We start from the raw sequence: 25,692 nt of genomic DNA, 5'->3' as shown, positions 1-25,692 counted from the left end.
TTTATTTTTTATACAGCAGCTTCTTATTAGTTATCTATTTTATACATATTAGTGTGTATATGTCAATTCCAATCTCCCAATTCATCACACCACCCCCACCCCCACCCCCCGCTTTACCCCCTTGGTGTCCATATGTTTGTTCTCTACATCTTTGTCTCATTTTTGCCCTGCAAACTGGTTCATTTGTACCATTTTTCTACGTTCCACATATATGTGTTAATATACGATGTTTGTTTTTCTCTTCCTGACTTACTTCACTCTGTATGACAGTCTCCAGCTCCATCCACCTCTCTACAAATGACCCAATTTTGTTCCTTCTTATGGCTGAGTAATATTCCATTGTACATATGTACCACATCTTCTTTATCCGTTTGTCTGTCGATGGGCCTTTAGGTTGCTTCCATGACCTGGTTATTGTAAATAGTGCTGCAGTGAACATTGGGGTGCATGTGTCTTTTTGAATTACGGTTTTCTCTGGGTATATGCCCAGTAGTGGGATTGCTGGGTCATATGGTAATTCTACTTTTAGTTTTTCCAGGAATCTCCATAGTGTTCTCCATAGTGGCTGTATCAATTTACATTCCCACCAACAGTGCAAGAGGGTTCCCTTTTCTCCACACCCTCTCCAGCATTCATCGTTTGTAGATTTTCTGATGATGCCCGTTCTAACAGGTGTGAGGTGATACCTCATTGTAGTTTTGATTTACATTTCTCTAATAATTAGTGATGTTGAGTAACTTTTCATGTGCCTCTTGGCCATCTGTGTGTCTTCTTTGGAGAAACGTCTATTTAGGTCTTCTGCCCATTTTTTGATTGTGTTGTTTGTTTTTTTAATTTTGAGCTGCATGGGCTCTTTATATATTTTGGAGATTAATCCTTTGTCCATTGTTTCATTTGCAAATATTTTCTCCCATTCTGAGAGTTGTCTTTTCGTCTTGTTTGTAGTTTCCTTTGCTTTGCAGCTTTTAAGTTTCATTAAGTCCCATTTGTTTATTTTTGTTTTTATTTCCATTACTCTAGGAGGTAGGTCAAAAAGGATCTTGCTGTGATTTATGTCATAGAGTGTTCTGCCTATGTTTTCCTCTAAGAGTTTGATAGTGTCTGGCCTTACATTTAGGTCTTTAATCCATTTTGAGTTTATTTTTGTGTATGGTGTTAGGGAGTGTTCTAATTTCATTCTTTTACATGTAGCTGTCCAGTTTTCCCAGCACCACTTATTGAAGAGACTGTCTTTTCTCCATTGTATATCCTTGCTTCCTTTGTCATAGATTAGTTGACCATAGTTGCATGGGTTACATAGGGTTCTTGCTGTTGTTAAAGTGGCGTTCTATATTGCCAGGTATAAGATACACGGTATTTATAAAAATTCAAGTTAAATAATATTATATTGAAAGTGTGTATGTCTTTTATCTTACTATCTTGTGAAATCATTTTTGAGGGCAGGTTTATAGAGGGAAGCAAATGAAGCCCTCTAGTATACAATATTCCATCTAGGAAATTTTGCTTAGTTTAGTTATAAGAGCTACTTTGCCAAAAAGTTTAGTTCTGTACCTTATGTTCAATAAGACTACCTGCATTGAAATTTCTATTTTGCTATGTTTGTTTCAATATTCTTTCACCATTTTAATGTTTATATTTCCTTAACATTATGAGATTTTTTAAATTAACTGCTTAAAATCTTTAGTGTCAAAGAGGAAATGTATAAACAAACAAAAACACAGTTCTGTTAAGAGTTACCTTGTGATGTATGATTATCATAAATGCATCCAAAATAGAGAGAAATTTTAACTCATTTCACTAGTCTTTAAGCAATTTGATAAAACAGTTCATTTTTTAGTCTTTGTCCTCAACAGTTAATATGTGGTATATGTTGGATGGTGAAAAATATTTAATGAATTATGTAGAGCTTAGTCACTAAAGTTAGGGGGTAGTATCTTTATAGTGTGTTCCCAGTACTAAGTCTTATGATGTATTCTATGTCAAAATGTGCTTTTGAAAGGTATTTTTCAATGCAAATTTCTATATTTGTTTAAAATAAAAAATAACATTTTGAATGTACAGATATGAGAGGGAAGAGAAAAAACCTGCCAGTAGAGACCCAAGGCCACAATGGCCAATGCAGCCCATCCTTGATGTTGTATATATTGAACTATTCATCATTTAATAATAAAAGATTCAATACATGCATCTTTCAATGGCAAAAGTGGGTATGATTTATGCCCATAAGTCTTAAAATTTTATATGAACCTTAAACGTATAAAAGCACATGCTGCAGGGCAGTGAAACTCCTTTGCTTTTTCTAAATTTTTGATCTTTTAAATGCATTACGTTTGGAAGGATTATATAAATACTTGAGGAATTTCTCTTGAACATGGAGAAGTCTCTTTAGCTTGACTACATGATGGCAGATGTTTTATAAAAGGCACTCAGCACATTTAAAAAGCAAATCCTATTTGTCTTGAGTGTTGGAAAGAGATTCTCTATTATAAACAGTTTATGGGAAAAAAATGTATGGATCTGAAAGAACCAAATATATAGAAGGTAGAAGCATCTGCATGAGGTCTATCAGGAGGGCTGTTTATTTGATAAATCCCAATGCATGGTTTTTCCCTAAATGTTAGTTATTGTTTAAGATTCTGGTTAAGGAAATCCACTCAAACTTTTAAAGATGATATTTCACGGTTCCTTTTATAATCTTACATTCTATGTGAAGTTATTTTATAAGATTTAATCAGCAGCGTTTTTCGGTTATTTAAATGCACATACCAAGGCTGATAAGTACAAAGACTGCTTACCCTTATCCCTTACCCCATGCGTAATGAAAATAAAATCTCAGATTGTATTCTGCATATTAAGGAACAAAAGTGACTCCTCCTTAGGATAAATGTTGAAATCTGAAGTGATCTGGAAGAACCACATCCTTTGAAACATATGAGGAACCTCCTAGCCCTAACCTAATATCAACTGGCTGAATGATACAAGATGTGTTTTCATTAGTCCCTGTAGTTATAAAATGTCCTTCTCAGTGGTTGTCTAAAAAGGCAAGAATATCATTTATTGGAAAGATGATGGTTCCTTTATTGAATGAGACATAACTTTCTACAACATCCATGTTAGGAATGTATATGCTTAAATTATTTACAAACTAAAACTGGAAAAGTTTATCCATCTCCCTGCCACCACCCAAAATTTCAAAAGCATGGAAATATTTGTAAGAGATTTATTCCTTAGAACCTTGTCAGATATATCACAGGAATATCACTCCCTTGCATTTATTTACCTTTTTTCTCTTACCTTCTGTTTTACCCTGAGAAGTTCCATTTTCATTATTTGACCTGGTTATTGCAAGTTTTTAAATGTCAAACGTTCCTCATTCCAAAGTCACTGTGTGCAGTTTATATCTGATGAACTCATTCTGCTATTCTTCTTCCTGTAAAACTAATCAAAAATAATATAAACTTTTCTAGGTCAGTAATCTCCTTTCACTAAACCATTACATTTCAGGTTCATTTTAAATCTTATGGCTTTCCTAAGTATTCTTAAATCTTACATATATCAGTATTATATGTATAAATCCTTTCAATATAACCACCGTGGGCTATCTAAATTTAGCTTGTAGAAAATATTACTGACGATGCTAGATTGCATCCAAGCCTTGAAGGAACTGGGGATAAAACAAAACCTCGGATAAAACAAACATTATTCTCTTGAATAAGCAATGGAAAAGAATTGTTCCTCATGCCCAGTGGTTAGTAAACTCATTTAGTAGGTAGAACACCAGGAAGGAGCAGTGTTCTCTGGAATACTTATATATTAATCGTAGAATTACTAAATATAAATATTTGTACAAAATCAGATATTTTAGTCTAGCTACTAATGTGGGGACAGAATAGGAAGTCCCTTCAATTCGTTTTCTCACACCTATAAAATGGATAACAATAGACTACTGTATTCCAAAAGCCAATTCCTTAAGTTTCCTAGGTGCATTTTTTTACAGCCAGCTCATCCTAACCCAAGGGATTTTTCCCTATGAGTTCACATTTAAATATTCTGCTGGAGCCACAGTAAGGTTCCATTAATGGTGAGGGAATTCCGTGGTGGTCCAGTGGTTAGGACTCCACACGCTTCCACTGCAGGGGGCCCGGGATCGATCCCTGGTCCGGGAACTAAGATCCTGTGTGCTGTGGTGTGGCCAAAAAAAAAAGCAAATGGTGAGAATTTTCTATATATTCCAGAATTATGTTTGAGTAAAGCATCTTCCACAGATAACACTGCAAAACTCTGAGCCAGAATCTAATGTTACTTTCTGAGTAGAGTCTTAGGCCTGTTTGCAGGAACTCCTAAAGCCAATCTTCATGTGGAGGTGAACTTTTTCTGCAAAAATTCAATGCATGCTATTTAATTTTCACACATAATATCAATTTTCACACCTATTCATTTGGTGTCAGATGCTTTCATTCTGCAAAACAGGGAAACATAACTTTCGGCCTCCTCAGTGACCTCAAGATTGAATTTCCTGTTATTTTGTGCTTGTTACACCCCCCCTCCACACACACACAGAATCCATTTATTAGCATATATGTCATATAAATGGTTTTTGTTTTGCTTACTAGACAGACACATAATTATTCATTTAACATAGATATTAACATATTTTAATTTTTATTTTCCCTTTTCATAGTTATTTGGAAATTAGATTGATAATCCTTGGAAGATGTAATTCCAGAGCATGTATTAGGAAAAAACTACGTAAAAAAAAGCAGAGAAGCAATTGTGCGGCATGGTGATGATTATTTGAGAAGAGCTAGTAATGATTTAAAAAAATCAATATAATTCATAGCTACATGGTGAGATATGGGGCATTATTAACAACAGCAAGCATACAAAAATTGAGAGCCAAATGGATTAGCCATGAAAATGAACAAATAAAAGGGATTATTGTTTGGTAAAAGCAATATTCAATAGAACCTGAATAATATGCCATCTGTAGACTATAAAACCTCACAAATTTGTGTTTATAAGATATCACACATGCACACTCACACATACACTGATCATATGAATAGGGAGTTTTTTAGGTCAGATTAGGAAAGAAGTTGGGAAGAAAGTGGGGCAAGCAAAATGGAAAAGAAAACTTGTCTCAAGAAAAATAGGAGAGGCATGTATAAGATCTCATTCATGCATTTGTATAAAATAATATTTGTGTGGTCTTATATATAAAGAAAAACAATATTTCTAAAAAGAACAAAAATGAAATGATATATACACATATACATATGTACATATACACAGACATAGAAAACAGTACAAAGATTAACATATAGTTTACCACTCAAAAAATGGGGATAGTTGTGTTTCTTACAACCCAACTACAGGGTGACAAAATACCTACCTATGACAGCACGACTTGATCAAATATGGACCTTTAGAAAGGAATGATGATTGGTAATAATTGCAGTGTGATAAGATTACCCTCTAAGGCACACACAGTTGAGAATATATGAGTGAAATACCACTTAAAAGCCATGCTACCTACTCATTGCACCCTATGGCAAGCACCACCAACAAAACTGGCCTACTGGATAGGATAGTATAGTGAGTAACATTGGCAATAAAAAAAGTGAACTAACAAAATATAATTGCAAATCAACAGAAAGTTACACAAATTGGATTACATTATTGTAACTGTCTACAGAATATCCCTGTAAAACTAAGATTTAATACTATGCTCTTATTGTTTATTGAAGGTTGACAAAAGAAATGGTCAAATGGTTATCACTGCATCACTTGTAAAGTTGTAATTAAAGATGCAGTATATTACTATAAAATGCACATTTCTTAGAGTTGAGAATTGTGAAAAGGTTTGTTGTCCCTCACAAAAATGTAAGCGTCCTTGTACTGGTTAGAGACATTTATAATGAATCTCAGGTAGTTTTTTCTCAGTGCCCATAAGAATTAGCCAAGATCTGTTCAACTATTCTGGTATTATTATTTTTCTACCTCATAGTAGCCTAACTTGTTCCTTGCATTCCTTGAGATTTTTTAAGGCTCTTCATAATCCTGCCCCAGATTGTTTAACAACTTCACACATGCCACCTTGTCCCTGAGTACAACACTTCTAATTCCCAACCATGTAATATCTTTTACGCTTGCCCCCCATATCCTTAGTCACATGTATCTTCTTGGCATGCCTTCCACACACACCCCCTTTATTTGTTCCAGTTTTATATTCCTTCTTTACAGATTCGGTCAACACTGAATATTTCCTCTTTCTTTTGCTTACACTGTCACAAAAATTTCTTTTTCTCTACTGGGCGTCCATGAGACACAGTTGCCTACCTAATTTTTTCCAGTGGTTATAAATAAGTTTTATTGGAACACAACTATGCACATTCCTTTAAATATTGTCTAAGGTGTGTGTATGTGCCAGTGACTTCTTTTTATTATTTATTTTTATTGTGGTAAAATGTACATGTCATATACATTACCAGTTTAAACATTTTTAAAAATTGGTGTAGCATTTTTAAGTGTACAATTGAGTGGCATTAGTATTATACATTCCCCTATGTATGCAACCATCACCACTATCCATCTCCAGAATGTCTTCACCATCCCAAACTGAACCTCTTACCTGTTTAAAAAAACTCTGTAATCACCTGTCCCTTAGCCCCCGGTAACCTCTATTCTACGTTCTTTCTCTATAAATTTGACTATTCTAGGTATCTCACATAAGTAGAATCATATAATATTTTTTATTTTATGGCTGGATAATTTCACTTAGCATAATGTTTTCAAGGTTCACTGACGTTGTAGCATGTATCAGAATTTCCTTTCTTTTTAATATTGAAGAATACTCCGTTGTATATATACACCATGTTCTCTTTATCTATTCATCTGTCAATGGATATTTGGATCATTTCCACCTTTAGGCTATTGTGAATAGCTGTGAACATTGATGTATAAATATCTGTTTGAGTCTCTGCTTTCAATTCTTTTGGATATATACCTAGAAGTGGAATTTTTGGATCCTACCTAATTTTAATTAACTTTTATTTTGTGACCTGCTATTAGCCTGTGAGCTTTTTGACATTAGGGGTTCTACCTTAGTCTTCTTTATCAGGCCTAAGCACAGTCCCTGATATAATATAGATTGGATTTTAAAAGGGATTTTATGGGGATAAATAAATGGAGGAATCATCTCCCTACTCACACAGAGAACAAGCTTATGAGAGTGGATAGGGGCAGCTGGTATCTAAGTGCCTGCTGCTTGCTCTTAGTCTCCCCAGGATGATCCCTATGGCAAGTCTAAACTTAACTACCAGCAGTGGTTCCCCAAGTATATCTATTTTCTAGAAATCACATGTTCTTTATTTAAATAATTGAATCTTCAAAAATATATGGTGTGATTCTCACTGTCACTATAATTAAGTTCCAGAAAGCAGGAGTATTTTTCCCTTTTGTGTTCTAAGTATATCAGTGCCTGACATATGAATTTGTTGAATGAATTAATCAGTAAACCAATTCTTAAAGTTATAGCATCTTTTCCACATGGAGAACCCCTCCCCTCTACTGCCACATGAGGAATCCCCAGATGAAATGTAGATGATGGTGCTTTCTTGTTCAGGAGTTATTCATCTCCCCTGGGATCTAAATTCTAGAAACTTGTTGTATCTACTTTGTATAATTAAAATGAAGGTATCATGGCAAATTATTGTTTGCATGTATAGGAAAAAAATCTATATGAATGCCCAGTAATTTGAAATTCTGATATTTACTTCAGCACTGAATTAGGAAAAATTTGCATGGGGTACTACTAAAATTCAGCTGTCCAATGAGAAGCATCTGCATTGTAGAAATAAGCAGACGTGTAATGTGTTACAATGGCAGTATCACCTTGACTTTCCTATACCCAAGAAAATCAAGGTCTTTCACCTTAACCAGCTTTCAGGACTTCTGCTCATCCACTCTTCAATACAGCCTTACTTAAATGTCCATTTATATGCTGTCCATTTACTTCAGGCTGACTTCTCTGTAATGTCCATGTGGTACCATCCTCACCTGTAATCTATTGCATAGCTTAGTAATGCCCTCTACTATAAATTATGTGTGGAATTAAACTATGGACTTGTATCTAGATCTTTTATCCTTATTTCAATGATTCTACATTTTTCTGTATCAATTACTTGTTTTAATCCAATCCACCAATACTTTGTATATAGTTGGGATATAAAAATAAATTTAAGTATTAGATTATCCATTGAACCTACAAATAAATTTACGTGGGGAGTAATTGGGAGTGATTTGGCAATGAAACTGAAGAGTAGCCTTTTTATTCTTTTCACCTGGATTTCTCACATAGCTTCATAGTTTTAAAAGTTATAATTAATAGGATTTAGAAAATTAAGATGAATGATAAAGAATATATTTTAACATTGAGTGAGAAAATGGTAAACCCATCTTATTGGAGGAAGAGACAAGAGGGAAAGACAGATCCAAGTGAGACTTAATTCAGTAAAGGTTTAGAGCCTGAGAGAATGAAAGGTTTAACCAAAATGAATCTCGGCTATTTAGTGAAGCTCCCTAGAGGAGGATAAATGGGAAACTCTCTCAGATCAATACCCTCAGGACAAGACAAAATGGCAGAGTCCTGGAGACAGCCAAAAGAAAAGTCAACCAAAGGTATCAGTGAGCCTAGGGATAGTAAGTAGGGAGAGAAATCTGAATTCTCAGCCCTCAACCCTTGCTCTGACAGTTTCACCCCCATTGTATAGACCTTAATCTGAAGTTGCATATTTGCTTTATTGTGATATTCTCTCTTTTTAAAGTATCCCTGGATACTCATTTTTAAAGTTAACCTTTTTCTTTGAGATAATTGTAAATTCACATGTAGTTATAAGCAATAATACAGAAAGATCATGTGTACCCTTAACGCAGCTCTACCCCAATGGTAACATACATTAAAATTATAGTATAATATTACCATGGACATCAACATTGATACAATCCACCAGTAGTATTTATGTTTCCCAAGTTTTACTTGTACTTGTGTGTGTGTGTGGCCGCGTGTTTTTAGTTCTTTACAACATTATCACATGTGTACATTTGTGTATCCACCATCAGAGTCAAGTGCAGAACAGATCCATCATCACAAGTATCCCTTGTGCTACCCTTTTATAAACACATCCACCTGCCCCTCCCACCCCACCTCAGTTCCTAACGTCTGGCAACTGCGACGCTGTTCTCCATTTCTGTAATTTTGTCTTTTCAAAGCTGTTAAATAAATAGAATCATACTGTATGTAACCCTCTGTGATTGGCTTTGTTTTTTTTTCACTCAGCATAATGCCCATGAGATTCACGCAAGTTGCTGCATGTATCAATAGATGTTCCTTGTCATTGCAGAGTGGTAGTCCGCGGTATGGATGTACCAATATGTTTAACCATTCACCCTTGTATGGCATCTGGGTTGTTCCCAGTTCTTGGCTGTTACAAATAAAGCTAGTATGAACACTTAAGTATAGGATTTTGTATAAACAGAAGTTTTTATTGCTTTAGAATAAATGCCTGAGAGCCCAATTGCTGGATTGTATGGTAAGCACATGTTCAATTTTGTAAGAAACTGCTGGAAATGTTTTCCAGAGTTGCTGTACTATTTACATTTGCACCAGCAAAGCATGAGTGACCCAATTTCTCTATATCCTTATCAGCATTTGATATTGTCACTATATTTTTTAAACTTTTTCCATTATGATAAGTGTGTGGTGTTAACTCTTTATGTTTATAATTTGCATTGCCCTAATGGCTTGTAATGTTGAATATCTTTTCATGTGCTCATTTGCCTGATGTGTATGTGTAACCTGACTCCACCTAAAAACGTTAGGAGCAAGAAGGACAGGAGATGGGATTTGTCTTGAAAAAATAAAACTCTGCCAAATTTTAATTCCCAAACCCAGTCCTAGATAGAGAAAAGAGAGCTGGCCATTAGCTCCATTGTTTAGTAGAGTTCTAACATGTATTTCTAAAGCAAGGACATTTTAGTCAGATGCAGCCACCCCTAATTACAATAGCACTCCTCTGAGCTAGATAAAAGGATTGATGAAATTTCTATTTTTGAGTTTCAATTATGTCCTAGGAAGCACTTTTTAATTTTAGGCATCCTTTATGAGTTATCATTATTATATATTTTATTTGGAGATACTTTTTTTGCAGTACGCGGGCCTCTCACTGTTGTGGCTACTCCCGTTGCGGAGCACAGGCTCCGGACTTGCAGGCTCAGCGGCCATGGCTCATGGGCCCAGCCGCTCAGCGGCATGCGGGATCTTCCCGGACTGGGGCACGAACCCGTGTCCCCTGCATCGGCAGGCGGACTCTCAACCACTGCGCCACCAGGGAAGCCCTGGAGATACTCTTATTGGACTCTTTAATCTGCAGTAATTTATTTATACACTAAAAGTACACTCATTTCCTATCTCTTTGTAAATGTGTTTGGGGACACTTGTTTGTTACAGAAAGTTCAGTTGCAAATGCAGTTTGTTTCATTTTTAGATTATTTTTAAAAAGCTATAATGCTGCTTAGGCTCTGGAAATAGATAAATGCAATTACCTTTGCATTTTGTTTTCTTTTCAAACAGACATTTTGTCTCCTTCCTTCAAATGTTTCCCCTTTATCTTTAACAGGTTGATTTAGTGAATATTGGAAGCACTGACATAGTAGATGGAAATCATAAACTGACTCTTGGTTTGATTTGGAATATAATCCTCCACTGGCAGGTAAGAATCCTGATGATTTTTTTTTTGGTGGGGGAAGGTAACGTTGCTGATCCTTCCTTTCATTTTTACCATTGATTTGCAAAACCTGTATATCCCTAACAAAACACAGCCCATCTCCATAGTGCTGCCTTTTAAACTGGGATGATTGTCATCTGCAATGTGAAGTATCAGCAGATTATAAAACAGGTTCTAGCACATTCGCAGGAATATTTTTCTAAATTTTATTTCACTGGGTACAGATGAGGCAAAAGAAAAAAGAAAACTTTTCACAAATAGGTCTTTTGTAACTCACCTAAAAGTACATCTGCATAGTTTTGTAAGAAGAGGGGTATTTTTCCTGTTAATCACTATCAAATGAATAAGACTTTGTGAATCGTGTGTATTCTCAGTGTAAACTAATGCCAATAAAAGATTATTGGGATATCATGATCTGTATATGTGTTATACAGAAAAACTTACTTCATAGTCTGATTTGGAAATTGCATTTTTTCTGAACCACCTCAGCACAGGGTCTTCTGAATGCCTATATTTACTGGTCCTCTGCAAAATGGATCACAGATCATTGGTTTAGTGAAGAGTATATATTTTCTTAGTCAGACCGACAGGAGCTTAAGTTTTAACTTCCTCATTTACCATCTTAGTGACATTGGATATAATGTCATCCCTTTCTGGGCCATAATTCCCTCACTGTCAAAAGTGAAAAAAAAATAATGAACACGTATATTTCTTGTCAGGATTAAATGAGAGAATTACCATAAAGCACTCAGTACAGTGTACCATTTTCCTTAGAGGCATATCATACTAATAACTCTTTTTTTTTTCCACTCATATTTTAAGAATTTGGAGGGTAAATGAGATGCCGGCTCTTTTTACTGGTAGAGATTACTTTTTTATATAACAGCTTTTTTTGAGATATAATTTATATATCATAAGTTTACCTGTTCTATGTGTAAAATGCAAAGTATACCAAACTGGTTTAGTTCTGTTGCCCAGCACTTCTCAAACTATTTTGAGGAAGAAACAATTCTGCCCATCTGTCAAACATTTTAGGATATTTACAGAGTTGTACAATCATCACAACAATCTAACTTTAGCACATTTCCACCACACTAAAAATAAATCTCATGTCCATTTACCATCACTCTCCTCTCCCACCCCCAACCCTAGGCAACCATTCATCTATTTTCTGTCTCTATATGCCTGCCTTTTTGGACATTTCATACCAAATGCACTCATACAATATATATTCTTTTATATCTGTCTTCTTTCACTGAACATAATCTTTGAGGTCCATTCCTATTGTAGCAGGTATCACTACTTCCTTTAGTAAGGTTGACTTTTAACTTGAATTGTAGGTTGGTCCTGCTCGGAGTCAGACAGTATGTAGACCAGAGGTATACCTACTGAACTCAGTACCCATATTTTTCTCCCAGTTGACTCCCATATCTTTTATTGTAAACACTCTGAACTGGCTCAGTCCTATTTCACAGCAATATGGGAAGAGAGAGAGAACAACCATAGCGGCTGACAACAGAGAATAGCTCATAAGAGCCTCAAATGAGCCCAAGATTCTCAATTCTGGGCGTTTTTCATGTAGTGATGGTGTCAAATAGAACCAGCAAGGCAACATAGCATCCCCCACCAAACTGGTTTCCTTCTGTTGCTCAGTACTTATCAAACTATCTTGAGGAAGGAGCAGTATTTCCCCCCTTTTCCATTGTGTGTAAATTACAATAAAACTGAAGCATTAGAAAAATGAAATAAAGAGACACATAAAACCCAAGCTTTTTTTTTTTTTTTTTTGGTGGTACGCGGGCCTCTCACTGTTGTGGCCTCTCCCGTTGCGGAGCGCAGGCTCAGCGGCCATGGCTCACGGGCCCAACCGCTCCGCGGCATGTGGCATCTTCCCGGACCGGGGCACGAAGCCGCGTCGCCTTCATCGGCAGGCAGACTCTCAACCACTGCGCCATCAGGGAAGCCCCCAAGCTTCTTTTTTATCATTAAGCTCAACCGACATAAATAGGACTCTGTAAAATTGCTATGGAAGTTTCTAATGGACTATCATCTATTGTATTGATATTTATCTTATGGCCTCATAACAAATTGTTCATGGAGAGACCCCAGCTTGCAGGAAACACTTTGAGTTGCACAGATGGCAGTCATGACAAAGCCAGCAGGAGGACTTAGGCGTGCTCAGAGCCCCAAAAGGCTATTTTAATTGTATTTATCACCCAAACTGTCTCTCATATGAGCTCACCCTTTCCTATCTCCTCAAAACCCTTTCCAATTCCCTCTCAACTCACTGCAGGATAGAGTTTAAAACTACCCTGTCTGATATTTTCATTTGCTTGTGCGTGTGCTCATTTTTTAAAATTAGCATGTGGAAGGGCTTTCACATCAGGAATACCAGAAGGAATGCTTTTGCAGTCTTTCCTGGTCTGAGACTTCTCTTAGAGTCTTCTGTTTTCTATCTATGTCCTCAAATCACCATATCCTTGTGATTGCAAGGATGTAGACTGTTCCCAGCCTCTGCCTCTTTATCTTATCTCTCTTCTATCACACTGCCCTGTTCTACTAAAACTACTAAATCACTTTTTAAAAGTTCCTCCTGCTCGATACTCCTCATCATAACCCAATGAATCGCAGAAGATATTTTCACCAAGAGTGCGTATTTGCCTTCTTATAAAATAGTCAAAGAAGCCCTTGAGTCTCAGTAAAGATTAAAGGACACACTGGCCAACCTAAAGTACTTTCCAGATCTACGAGATTAAGAATGACATGAAGAGATGGAAAGATGTGAATCTTTGGTTCCAGTGTCATATACTATGTTATTACTATTGCTGTGGAGGCCTGCTCTCTGAACTTGCAGAAACTCAGGAATGCCAACCCCATTTCCCCTGTCCCTGTTTTTCTGGTTTCTACTTAAATGAAATGATTTGCCTGAAAAATAATGCCTGTATCGAGGAGTAAGCAGCTTTGAGCAAAATTGTGAAGTAGACAATGTGTGTTAGGTGTCCCTTTCTTCCTTCCTTTTAAAGTGCAAACCATCCTTTTTAGTGGGAGCAGGGGGTCACCTCGGTTCTGGGAACCAGCTGGAGATAAAAACATATCCTGCTAATGAAGCTGAATCTGGCCTCTGTACCCCGACACCAAATTAATTCTCAGAGACAGAGTTTTGGGTGAAGTAGAAAAGAATATCTTTATTGTTTTGCCAGGCAAAGGGGGCCACAGCGGGCTAATGCCCTCAAAACTGTGTATCCCAACCAGGAGGCGGTAGTGAGGAGTTTTATAGTAATTGTTCAAAGAGGGTGTGATCAGCTTGTGGACATTCTTCTGATTAGTTGGTGGTGAGGTAAGTGGGAGTCAGCATCATCAAACTCCTGGTTCCAGCCCATCTGGGGTGTAGGTGCTTGTGGGCAGCACACTGTTAACTTTTCCCACCTGGTGGAGGTTTCAGTATCTGCAAAACAGCTCAAAGATATTGTTATGTGTATCCCTTGAGGGGGAACCAGGACCTTGTGCCAAGGCTGCACTACTGTTTCTCTTGACTGCTCCTCCCTTGTCTCTGCATCCCCTCCCTTCCCTAATTAGCAACTGTTTAAATCTGCTCGTTGGAACTCAGGGAAGGTCATGGAGGCTGAAGGAAGCCTATTTCCTGTAATCAAGAAATGGGGGACACAGAAAGGCTTTTGTGCCCAGGAGTCCCACAGGGTCCTGCTTGGTATCACTAACAGCGGTGTGCTCTCAAGGTCAGACCCCCACCTTTGCTGGCTACCTCAAAAGAAATACTCAATTCCAGGGCTCCTTTACACTGGAATGTTTATGTTATTTATTATGTGCACAACAGATAAGAGAAAGATGGATTTTGCACTGCTGAAAGCCCTTACTGTAACCTCCTGCCTACCTAGTGCCTTCTGGGCAAAACAGGTCTCGATCTTCTGAAGGACTTTCACACACTACCATCCATCCCTTGTAGAAGACTATTCCTCCCTCTCTTCAGTCCTACCCCTCTGCTGTAACTCCTTATAGTTACAGGATGGATTCTGGGAAGCAGACTCTGAGTTTGGCAGGCAGGTTGTTCATGGATGCACACCCAAAAGCCTTCTTGAACTCCATGGAGAACTGGGAGCTCGAATGAGCCTTTAGAGTTGTCACGAGTGGGGCTGAAATGGTTGAGTCTTTATACAATTTCCCTTCATCAGTTAATAAGGTGTGCTGCCCTAGGAGGGATGTCACCATAGGTGACATGCTTGTGCCACTCAAGTAGTTCCTGAGGGGACTCATGGGTGATGTCTGCCTCAGGACAGCTGGAGAAACAAGCCCTTCCTTAAAGGAGAATCCTGGTAGTGCATCTGCAGGTCCATTACACCTTCTTTGCCCCGTTAACTCCTAGTCATTTTTTGAAATCAGTGCTCAAAGTCATTTCATTTTTTTCCTTTAAAAAATAGATGTATAGCTGTATTCACACACACACACACACACACACACACACACATTTATTTATATTGATTCTTTCTGTGAGCCCTGAGGGTGGGGAATTTTTCTGCTTAAAGACTCCCCATAGGAGCCGCTCAGTGTTTGACTGAAGGTTGATCCTTAATAAAGATTTCTTGGTAACTCTCTTTTCTGTAGGAAAAGAAGAACTGTTATCTCACATTGCCCTTTATTATTATTTTTTTCTCAGCAACATTTGCACCCAGGTAGAAGCAACAGCAATGAGGCTGAGGCTGATAAGCTGAATTAGTGACATAATGATGCTAAAGGAGCTTTGGATCGAATACCATGTTGTTCTTTAACATTATGTGCATAGAGGGCAGTCTGGCCAAGCATTTCACAAATGAATCCCATTCATCATTGGAGGGTTGCCTGATCAGTGCAAATCCATCAACACCACTGAGCCAGTGTCTGCTGATTCCAACCCTGGTTCAGCACAGGACACGCAGGACACATCCTGCAGTCCCTGTACATGGAGGCTGTATATTTTATAACTTTAGACTATGATGAGAAAAATTATATATCTTACATAACTATTTGACCTATTTATTCAGTAAGTAAGTGGCTAAATAAGCAGGTCAGGAAGGAATTAAGAAAACTGGATAATCCACCCCTAAATAATAGATTTAGCTATCAAGGGATGGTGACAAATGTATGCAAAGATTTCACATTTTCACATCAATCCCACGTTTACAAAACATCATCTCAAATCCTTTTCAAGTATTTTAAAGTTATATTTAATAGTCTATCCTAAAATTTGCATTGAATCTTTCATAAAAGGATTACTAACATTGGAGATGTTAAAATATGTATTTTGCCCGAAGGCATTTGTTAACTTCTGCATGGATGAAGAAGAAAATAAAATGTCATATTTGGAATACCCAATAAATATTCATCATCTGATAAAATGTTGGTAGTATATGGACCTTATACTGCCCGAAAGGGAAGCCCTTGGTGGTCAAAACCACTCACATTTACTTATATACTTCCTTTAAGTATGTGATAAGGGGACTGACATATTAAAGAAGTAGCCTAGTAATGATTCCTTTAATAGAAAATGTAGACCGTCTGTTCTATAATGAGGTGTCAACTGCATTCTCGAAACCCAGAAAATGGATTTCTGCAGCAGCTGAATTAGAAGAGTGACAGTTGGAAATACAACAACCTGCCGAGTGGCATTTGCACCTGCACACAGCCTAGGACAGAATCAAATGGCCAGAAACCAATTCATGAAAATAAGACCGAACCTGCCCTTTTTCCCCTTTTGCACAGTCTGGGTTTCCGCTTCCCTTCCGGGAGCCGGGGGTGGGAGGGTGGGTGGGGCCCAACCAACCAACGCTACTACGTGGCCCCCAGACCCCACCCCCCAGGACCCAGCGGCCCCTCCCAGTCCTGCGCCGCGGCACTCTTGGCTGCGCGCCCTCCTCAGCTCGACCTGAAGCCGCCAGCTGCTGGCGGAGTCGCGTCTCTCATTCGGCCTTCGTTTTCCACACTGCGCCCGTGCTGGGGTCCCTGCTGGCCCTTGGCTTTCTCCTTGCCGCTGCCACCCTGCTGAACAAGTGGCAGGGCTTGTGTAGGCCCTGAATGGACTTCCTACGCGGCGTCACAGCGGCCTTAGTCTCCTTCGCCATCTCCACAGCTGTCGCTTGATGGGACGGGGCTTCGGAACCAAAGCCCAGGCGTTTTCTTTGCCACCATGCTGTTTGCACTTGAGTTCCACCTGATCTTTCACAACGTGGCCGAATTTCTCAAACAAGGGGACTCTGCAGAGGTGACCGCAGCCCACAAAATGGAAGTAGGGAATTCCGACTGTGACTCCGGAGGTGGCCAGGGGGCCGTGTGTTGGGAGGGAGGCTGTGACTTCTCAGAGTAGCAGTGGGAGTTGCTGACGGAGCGGGCCTCGTCACAGCCCTGAGGTGACGTTCCTGAGCCTAGCACACAGGACGGCACCCCTTGCCTTAGCACTGTCAAGCCGCTCTGCACGTGAGGGCATCTTGAATGTTCCACCCCTTCTCCCCAGGTATGGCTCACGGACCTGAAGCCCTTTAACCTCTCTGCCAAAAACAAGTACAAGGGGACAACGTGCATAGAGCCTTGTTACCTCCCCCCCCCCCCCCGCCCCCCCCACAAGAGAAGCATTTCATGCTGTGGGCAGAGTAACAGCTAAGACGGAAACCACCACAGGGCCGACCTGCCAGGCCCCAGTCGTTTTTGTCTGCATTTGGTGCCCCTGTTCATGACAGGCACTTTGTCCAGAATGATCCTTCCAAGATTCTTTTGTTCAAGGAGCACTAGCTGCCTCTTCTTTCTTGAGGCAGGGAGAAAACTGACCTTTGCCCTGTCATCTAGGAGTGAGTGAATCTCGGTGCTCATAACTGGCCAAGCATTTCGCAAATGAATCCCATTCATAATGGGAGGGTTGCCTGATCAGTGCAAATCCGTTATCACCACTGAGCCAGTATTTATTAACTGAAGATTAGAACATTCAGGTTTAAGTTTGTGTGCTTCTTGTTCATGCATTTCCTTATGAAAATATCTTTCCACACATAGGTCAAAAATGTAATGAAAAATATCATGGCTGGATTGCAACAAACCAACAGTGAAAAGATACTCCTGAGCTGGGTCCGACAATCAACTCGTAATTATCCACAGGTTAATGTCATTAACTTCACCACCAGCTGGTCTGATGGTCTGGCTTTGAACGCTCTCATCCACAGTCATAGGTAAGATTATCGAAACATTGAATAATTTTTACAAGTATTGATTTAGAGTCTGATATCTTTTTGTCCAGCATGGTTCCTGATCATTTCCCACTATGCAACATGTTATTTATGCTGACCGTATTGATGTAACCATCCATTGGAAGGTACTGAATAAGAATATCCTATTTTTATGTGATATTACACTTAGTTGTCGAAATGTTAAAACTATCAGAGCATGAATGTGGTTATGGTGGAGAGGGGGTATCAACATCTTTGAAATTGAGACTGCCAGAAAATCAAGGTTATATTCTAACTTTGCTAAGAATGGAGTTGGTCTTTCTATACAAATAATGTGTTAGTAATGAGCCTCAGCTGTAGCGTTAAAATGGTTGTAGAACTTATGTGAGTGGCTGTAGTACAATTAATTACCATCATCAGATTAATAATGTGAAAAAGAAACATTTCTCTTGTCAGATACTTAGATAGCAAATACCATAAGGCCCTGTATGTGTGTATATATATGTATATATACTTATATTTCAGGGGTAAAAGAGGCTCTGGGCATCTTAGCAACCAAGGTAAAGAGCAGACCACAATTAATTCTATGACTCAGCACTCAGAATATCAAAAGAAACAATTGCTCTGGAACAGCAAAGCAATTGCTATAAAGCGTGAGAGTTGTTCTTTTGACCTTCGTAAAAGGAACTCAGTATGACATAGTGAACCAAATGTCCTTAACTATATTCACACTATTATATTTTCTAAGATAAAATAGTTGTTTGCTTTTTCTTGTATAAAGAAGCTCAGTAAGTGAATTAGTAACAGTTCAAGAAAAAACAAAACAACATGATAAATACATACATTATATATAATGAATACATTCATATATATTGTATGTATAATACATTTACTCTAACGAACATGTGCTTTGGTTTTCCTATTACCCATCTCTTTTACCCAGCCCAATCCCCAGGGTCAAATACATTGCCTTATTAACTGTGCTTGAAATGCCACTGGACTGCATCTGCCCTGATTTTCAATGCAGCTTATCTTTTCTCACTTTGATCTTTCTTTTCTCGACGAGTGTAGTCTACCATTTTCCTATGCCAATCTTGCTTCTAGAAACATCCAGAATATAAGTTTTCTTCCTGGTTTACCCGTCTGGGAGCAAATGCTCTCTAAATAAGCATCTTTGTCAGGTGTCTTGCTCCAGCTGGGTTTAATTAACCCCATCTAGACTGAGTTTCCAGGTGAATGACTCAGCAACCTGACTTTGGAAAGGAGGCAGGCTCACACTCAGTCGGCATGTTAAGCGATGTTAATATGTTGTTTTTCCTAAGTGTGACAGGAAGAAAAATATTCCACAGCCTCAGTACAGCCAGATGAGAGGGGATAGAGACGTTCATTCTGCATTATAAGTCAGTGTTCATTTATGCAGCCACATGCTTCACAGTAAGGGCCGGAACATATTGATCTTGCTGTTCATGTACACATTTGCAGATGAACAGAAATATCGAGGATCGGGTTATGCGGTCCTTGTTGGCTTGTTAGCATTTTCTTTTCAAGTGGAAGACTTCAGTCCTGCAAGCGTGTTCACAGACTACATTTGTTAATATTCCATTTCATGATTTCTGAATGCATTTGTAAGTAATACAATAAACATATCCAGGTTGCCCTGTCACATCTGTCCCTGACCTACTCTTTGTCTCTCCAAATATCTACGTTTATATATTCTTCTGTCATACTGAATGAATCATCAGTAACTACCTTCTTACACATCACATGGTTACTTTTCAAGAGGTTTCTCACAGTTGATAATGCTCTTTCATGAATCATCTCCCTCTTGTTTTTGTCTCTGACAGATGAACATATTGTTTATCTAAAGAAAAAGAGAATGGTTGAACTGTCTGTTCCAGGGTGATTGTCATTGGAACACTTAGGAATGTCATGAGGTGTCCTGATTTCAATAATTGAAAGACTATGTAGAACCAAGGCATGAACTTGATAACGAACATAGGAATTGACAAAGAGCCTTGCCAAAGATCAGGCTTTTTGTGACTTTATATTTCTTTAAGGCTAAATTTTATCTTAATATGTAAGAAATTAAAAGTATTAAATTAAAACACAGAGTTCACTACAGTGCAGTTAAAAGGAAGCCAGATTCTACTTTCATGGGAAAACCAAATGATAATTGATTAGAAGTATGCTCAAAATATGCAAATAAGTTGCAATAAGTATAAAGTTGCAGTTAAATTTTTTTCCTAATTTCTTATTTTAATTTATTACCATAGAAGTAACATAGCACGTGGTTTAAAAAGAAAAAAAAAGTCAAACATTAGAGAGGGAGGCAAAGGACAAAAAGAAACAAAATGTGTCTTCCTGACCTCAGCCCTATCCCATCACTCTCCACTTCCTAGAAGTAGTTACTGTCAGCAACTTCTTCTATTCTTTCTGATGGTTTTCATAATTATATATATCTATTTCTTGATTAATTCATTTCTGACAGTAGATGGATTTATTCCTTAATATGAAGCCCACAAATTTACATCTTATCCCCATCTGTTTCCTGATTTCATCACTATATTATAATCATTTTATTCTTATAATTGTTGCCTGTGTGACTTTATATGACAGTGGTATACTTATTTTCATCAAGTTTAGACAAGATCTGTTGACCACCTGAAATGAAGGTTGAGGAAATTATCACCCTCATACATACTTCCTCCTCTTCTCTCCTCTCCACTTCTGTCATTATATTGTTATTCTTGCATCAACAATGTTTGTAACATTTATATCTCTTCTGTAAGTATAGGTTCTTGGCTTGAATCTGTACATTGAAAACGTATTACTGTTATTTTATAAATATAATTAACCTTAAAGTAATAGAAGTTAGTGTTTTTAAGCAATTATTATTTTGTAGGCCCTGTTCTAAGTAAAATAACCCATCTGTTTCTCATGACTTACATACTATCATTGTCCCCATTTCACAAATAGGCAAATCATATAACCTCTCTGTGCCTCAGTTTCCCAAAGATCATTTGATTATGTCAACCTAAACAGAGATAAACGGAGGCAAGGTCAAATGATCAGAAATTCAGTTTATTCAGGAACAAAAGAGGAATTGCAATTTGGGAAACACGTGCTGTAACAATTTACAGGCGAGTCTTTTGGGGGTTTGGGGCAGGCTGTGCGTATGGGCAAGGAGCACAGAGAGGGGGCAGTACAGCCGGAGTGCAAGCAGTAAGTTCATTGACTTGAGGATGGGGAGAGATTCTTGGTGGATATTCATTGATTGGGAGATAAGGCTTGATCTTCTGTAAAACAGGCGTTCATAGAAAATCAGCCTCTGAATTCTTAAGTTCTGTTCTTCTGAGGGCACGTGTGGGAAATTCTCCATTTTATATCCTCTGGTTACATTTTTGACTGAAATCTTTTCACAGCTAATATGCTGTAGAGCCAGGATATGGATTCGTAGGGGACTCTGCTTACCTACTAGGCTATGTTATCTCATTCAGTATGTCGGTTTCCTCAAAAGTGTGGGGATCCTTGGTGGCACATTCTTATTTATGACTTATGTTCTAGGTTAGCATGGGAAGGTATGTGGCTTTCCTCTTCAGTTGGTTAGTTTTACAATTCTTTACGCATTTGAAAATCATGGTTATTTAAAATGTTAATTAATGGTGAATTTTAATGATTTAAAACATTTTATTAGATTGATTTTAAATGCTAGAAGAGACCTCGAAGGCCATTCAGTACACTTCCTTCTTTTTAAAATGAAAACACTGAAGCTCAAATAGATTACATGACTTAGATAACTCGTCATCCAGGTAACTAGTTAGTGGCTAAGGAGAAGGCGAAGGGGATGAAGGGAAAAGGGCTTAAGTGTGGAAGTAATCCTATTTTTTTATCATACTGATTTAACCTTGTTTACTTTGCTGTAGGTGAGAAACTGGTTTCCCACACTCTCCCACCTATATTCTTTTTCACTCCCCTTAATGAGAGATGGAGAAATGAAGATGGGGCAGAAGTTGCATAGTGAAATTAAAACTTCCCCCAAATAGTCTAAGATTTAATTTTTGTTTCTTAAGAGTCTTTCCACTACTAGAGACAGCTCCCAATTTATACATATTTTAGGTTCCAAAGGGTTTTTAGCTGCTTTGGGTAACTTGAAGTATATAGGGGAGATTAGATTTACTAAGAAGTGCACAAAAGTCTGGTGAATTAAACAGGGTAGGAGCAAGTAGAGAAAGGGAAATGAGAGTCAAAGGAGAATTAAAGTTGCACCTTTATTTTGAATTCTGGTTTCAGAAAACAGCAGCTAACCCCATCCTTGAAACATCTCTTGCAGAGCATGAGTTCTTAAGCAGGAGTCCAGTGACAGGCCCAAATGTCCTAAAATTCTATGTAATTCTGTTTAAAGCTATGGATAGGAATTTTGTCTGGGTAGAAGTTTCATAGTGCTCATCGGATTCTCAAAGGTATCTGTGATCCAGGAAAGATGAAGAAGCACTTAACTAATGGTTTCCAATGTTGCTGGGTAAAATTGTAATTCCTTAACAGCCAAGGCCTTTTATAGACTCATCCCAATCCTCCTCCTAACCATATCTCCCACCACTTGATACTAGAAATCTCCCAGTGGAGCCAGACTTGTGAGGTCCTGACTGACTGGGCACATTCTGCTCTTTCCTTCCCTAAGAACTCTGATTCTCTAATATCCACGCAATTTAGAATTCTATTCTCAAGCACTTTTCTTTAATCTAACCCAAACCACCATTTAAGAGTCCCTTAAGCCTCAAAAAAAACTTTCTTGACCTCTTCAGATTTTAGAAAACCATATATTATTATTATCTGTATTTGTCACACTTAAAATGTATGTAACTTGTGATGTATGGATTTTTTTTCCTCGTTAGATTTAAAATCCTCATAGGATAAGAACAGCCTCTTACACGACTTTGTGTTTTCTCCGTTATTAAGTAAAATGATATTCATATAGTATGTTCTCATCCATTCTCTGGTGTAGTCAATAAATATTTATTGAGCCCCTCCTGTGTGTCAGGTTGGGTTTCTAGAAGTGAACAAACCTGGCAAAAGTAATTCTATATTCTACATTCAAGTGCGGGAGATAGGTAAATAGATACGATTAATTAAATGTATAATATGTTAAATAGTAGTTAAATGCTAATGATAAAAAATATAAAGCAATTAAGAGGGATAGGAAATGATTCTGTGTAAGTTTGATTTGGGGGCAGGCAGTTTTAGATGGGGGAAGGGCAGGGAAGGACTCATCAATGTGACTTTTGAGTAAAGACCCAAAGGAAGTGGAGGAGTGAGCCATATCTGTGTCTGGGGGAGGAGAATTCCAGGCATAGGGAACAGCAAGTGCAGATGTGGGAAACTATCTAGCCTGTTTGAGGAATACGAGGAGGGAGACAAGAAATAAAATCAGAGAGTTAATGGGGAGCCAGACCATGTAGGGCCTTGTAGGTCGCAGTTAAGTCAGTGAATTTTACTCCCTCGATAGCAAGGATTTGAGAAGGTTATGATGAAACATTTTACGAGATCACTCTGACAGCTGTGCTGAGAATAGATTAACAAGGGCAAGGGTGGGAATAGGGGAGCAGTTAGAAAACTTAGCAGTGTTGTATGCAGGCTAAGATGGTGGTTTGGATTATGGTGCTAGCAGTGAGGATAGTGTGAAGTGGTCAAATTCTGGATATATTTCCAACTAAGTGTTGTATGAGAGTGAAAGAGTCATCAAAGTTGACACCAAGGTTTCTCTGCTGAGTACCTACAAGTTTGACCTTGTCGTTGATTATTGAGGGAGGGAGAACTATAAGAGAGGTAGGTGAGTTGTGGTGGTACAATGGGGATGAGTATCAGAAGGTCAGTTTTGGATGCTTGAGTCTTGTGATGACTCTAAGTAGAGCTACTGAGTAAGCAGATGGATCTAGAGTCTGAAGTTCAGGGAAGAGGTCTGGGCTAGGCTTATAGAATTAGAAGATACCAGCAAATGGCTGGTATTCAAATCCATGAGACTGGATGAGATGAACATATTTTTGTTGCTTGGATAACATAGAATAATTTCTCCTTTGTTTTCTTCAGGATTTTCTGTTAAAATTGTGACTTGTCTAAATGAGAAATGTTATTGAGGAGTACCGAAGAGTAACACTCAACTCTTAAGGAATGTGGGCATGGGTTGTCAGTCAAATATCAGAACTGGGGACTTCCCTGGTGGTCCAGTGTTTAAGACTCTGTGCTTCCACGGCAGGGTGCATGTGTTTGATCCCTGGTCTGGGAACTACGAAAGAATTGAAGTGAATCTCATGAAACATTTTAAGTTGATTTATATTTGTCTTTATATTTGTGTGTGTTTCAGGCCAGACCTGTTTGATTGGAATAGTGTGGTTTGCCAGCAGTCAGCCACACAACGACTGGACCATGCATTCAACATTGCCAAATATCATTTAGGCATAGAGAAACTACTGGATCCTGAAGGTTGGTGCATTTCTAAACTACCACTGTTTTTAGCATAGTTTAATGTTGATCATCTCAGGCTTAACATTTCCACAAAGTAAGCACAAAATAGAAACTCTGCATTGTGTTTTTCTGTATTCCAAGTATATTTAAAATGTTCTGTTTTCCTGAAATACATAATGAACTGTCATACATGATTTTAGTTCTCAGAATACCAATATCTAAAACTAAAATGTAAAACTTTAGAAAAAAATTCAAGCCTTTGGAATGTATATGCCTCACAGATGAAGTATACTGCATTTAGAGTATATTGACTCCAAATAATTATAAAAAGTTCATGTTTTGCTTATTCTACCAAGAGATTTGATAGACTAATCAGCTATAAATAATTAGCTACTCTTGCCAATTTCATTCAAACACTTCATAAAAGGCAACATGGTTTACTGTTTAAATCAGGAAATCTATTCCTGGCGCTGATTTTGTTGTAATTTGTCACTCTGGGGGAAGTCCTCCATTGAATGGTTATTTGTTTTCTGCTTCTTTAGTTCACAGGCAGTACTGTATTTATATTTTTATAATATTACACTTAATTAAATTTCATCCTTATCTCTGGTGCTGCATAGTCATATCTTACAAACACATGGATTAGAGGGAAAATAATTCCTGACCTCTGCTTTTCTTCTAGCCCATGAGGCACTTTTTAAATTTGCCAACTTCTTTGGAATTGCAGACTATATTCTCAACTTTCTTGAGGCTTTACCACACTCTAAACCCAGAAGTTGGAGAGGCAGTGTCAATAGATATGTGCAATATAGTACAAGCTGATATTTGGGTAGGGTTATATAATTCTTTTTTCTTTGGAATATTGAATCAATCCCAAATAAGGAGATCCTTGAGTGGTGGTTATAGGTCCCATCTGGAAAAGTTCTGAAATAACTCAGAGGATAGCCTTTTACTGGTGAATTTATCATCAACCAGAATCTAATCTAGTGTTATAGACCCAAAAACCTGAGTACCACATCTTATTGATAGAAGATCCATATGGTGGTGGTAGTGGTGGGGGAGTTAACTTTAAACCAGATGAAAAAAAATGATATAACAATCAAAATGGAAGCTCATTTATTTTAAATGAGATATTTAACAATCACAAGAACCAGAATACTCATATCTAATTGACCTCTATATTGCTCTTGATAAGCACATGGACTTGGGAAGGGAAAACTATAGCAATACAAATGTTTGTGAAGTTGGAA

The 25,692-nt window shown here is 37.9% G+C and overlaps 1 protein-coding gene across 1 annotated transcript in view; it reads left to right on the top strand.

Moving 5' to 3' along the window:
• The window catches only part of DMD (dystrophin), a 2,107,962-nt gene that overhangs the window by 361,529 nt on the left and 1,720,741 nt on the right, over positions 1-25,692 (top strand). Inside the window, exons 5-7 of the mRNA XM_029240038.1 lie at positions 10,677-10,769; positions 17,814-17,986; positions 24,342-24,460. Of these exons, the coding sequence (XP_029095871.1) occupies positions 10,677-10,769; positions 17,814-17,986; positions 24,342-24,460 (385 nt within the window). The remainder of the gene's footprint in view (positions 1-10,676; positions 10,770-17,813; positions 17,987-24,341; positions 24,461-25,692) is intronic.

The sequence above is a fragment of the Monodon monoceros genome, unplaced genomic scaffold, assembly GCF_005190385.1.
Source record: "Monodon monoceros isolate NGI ecotype Baffin Bay Population unplaced genomic scaffold, NGI_Narwhal_1 Super_Scaffold_22, whole genome shotgun sequence".
In the NCBI taxonomy this organism is placed as follows: Eukaryota; Metazoa; Chordata; class Mammalia; order Artiodactyla; family Monodontidae; genus Monodon; species Monodon monoceros.
Note: the sequence above shows the minus strand (reverse complement) of the source record. Positions and strands in the feature narration are given on the sequence as shown.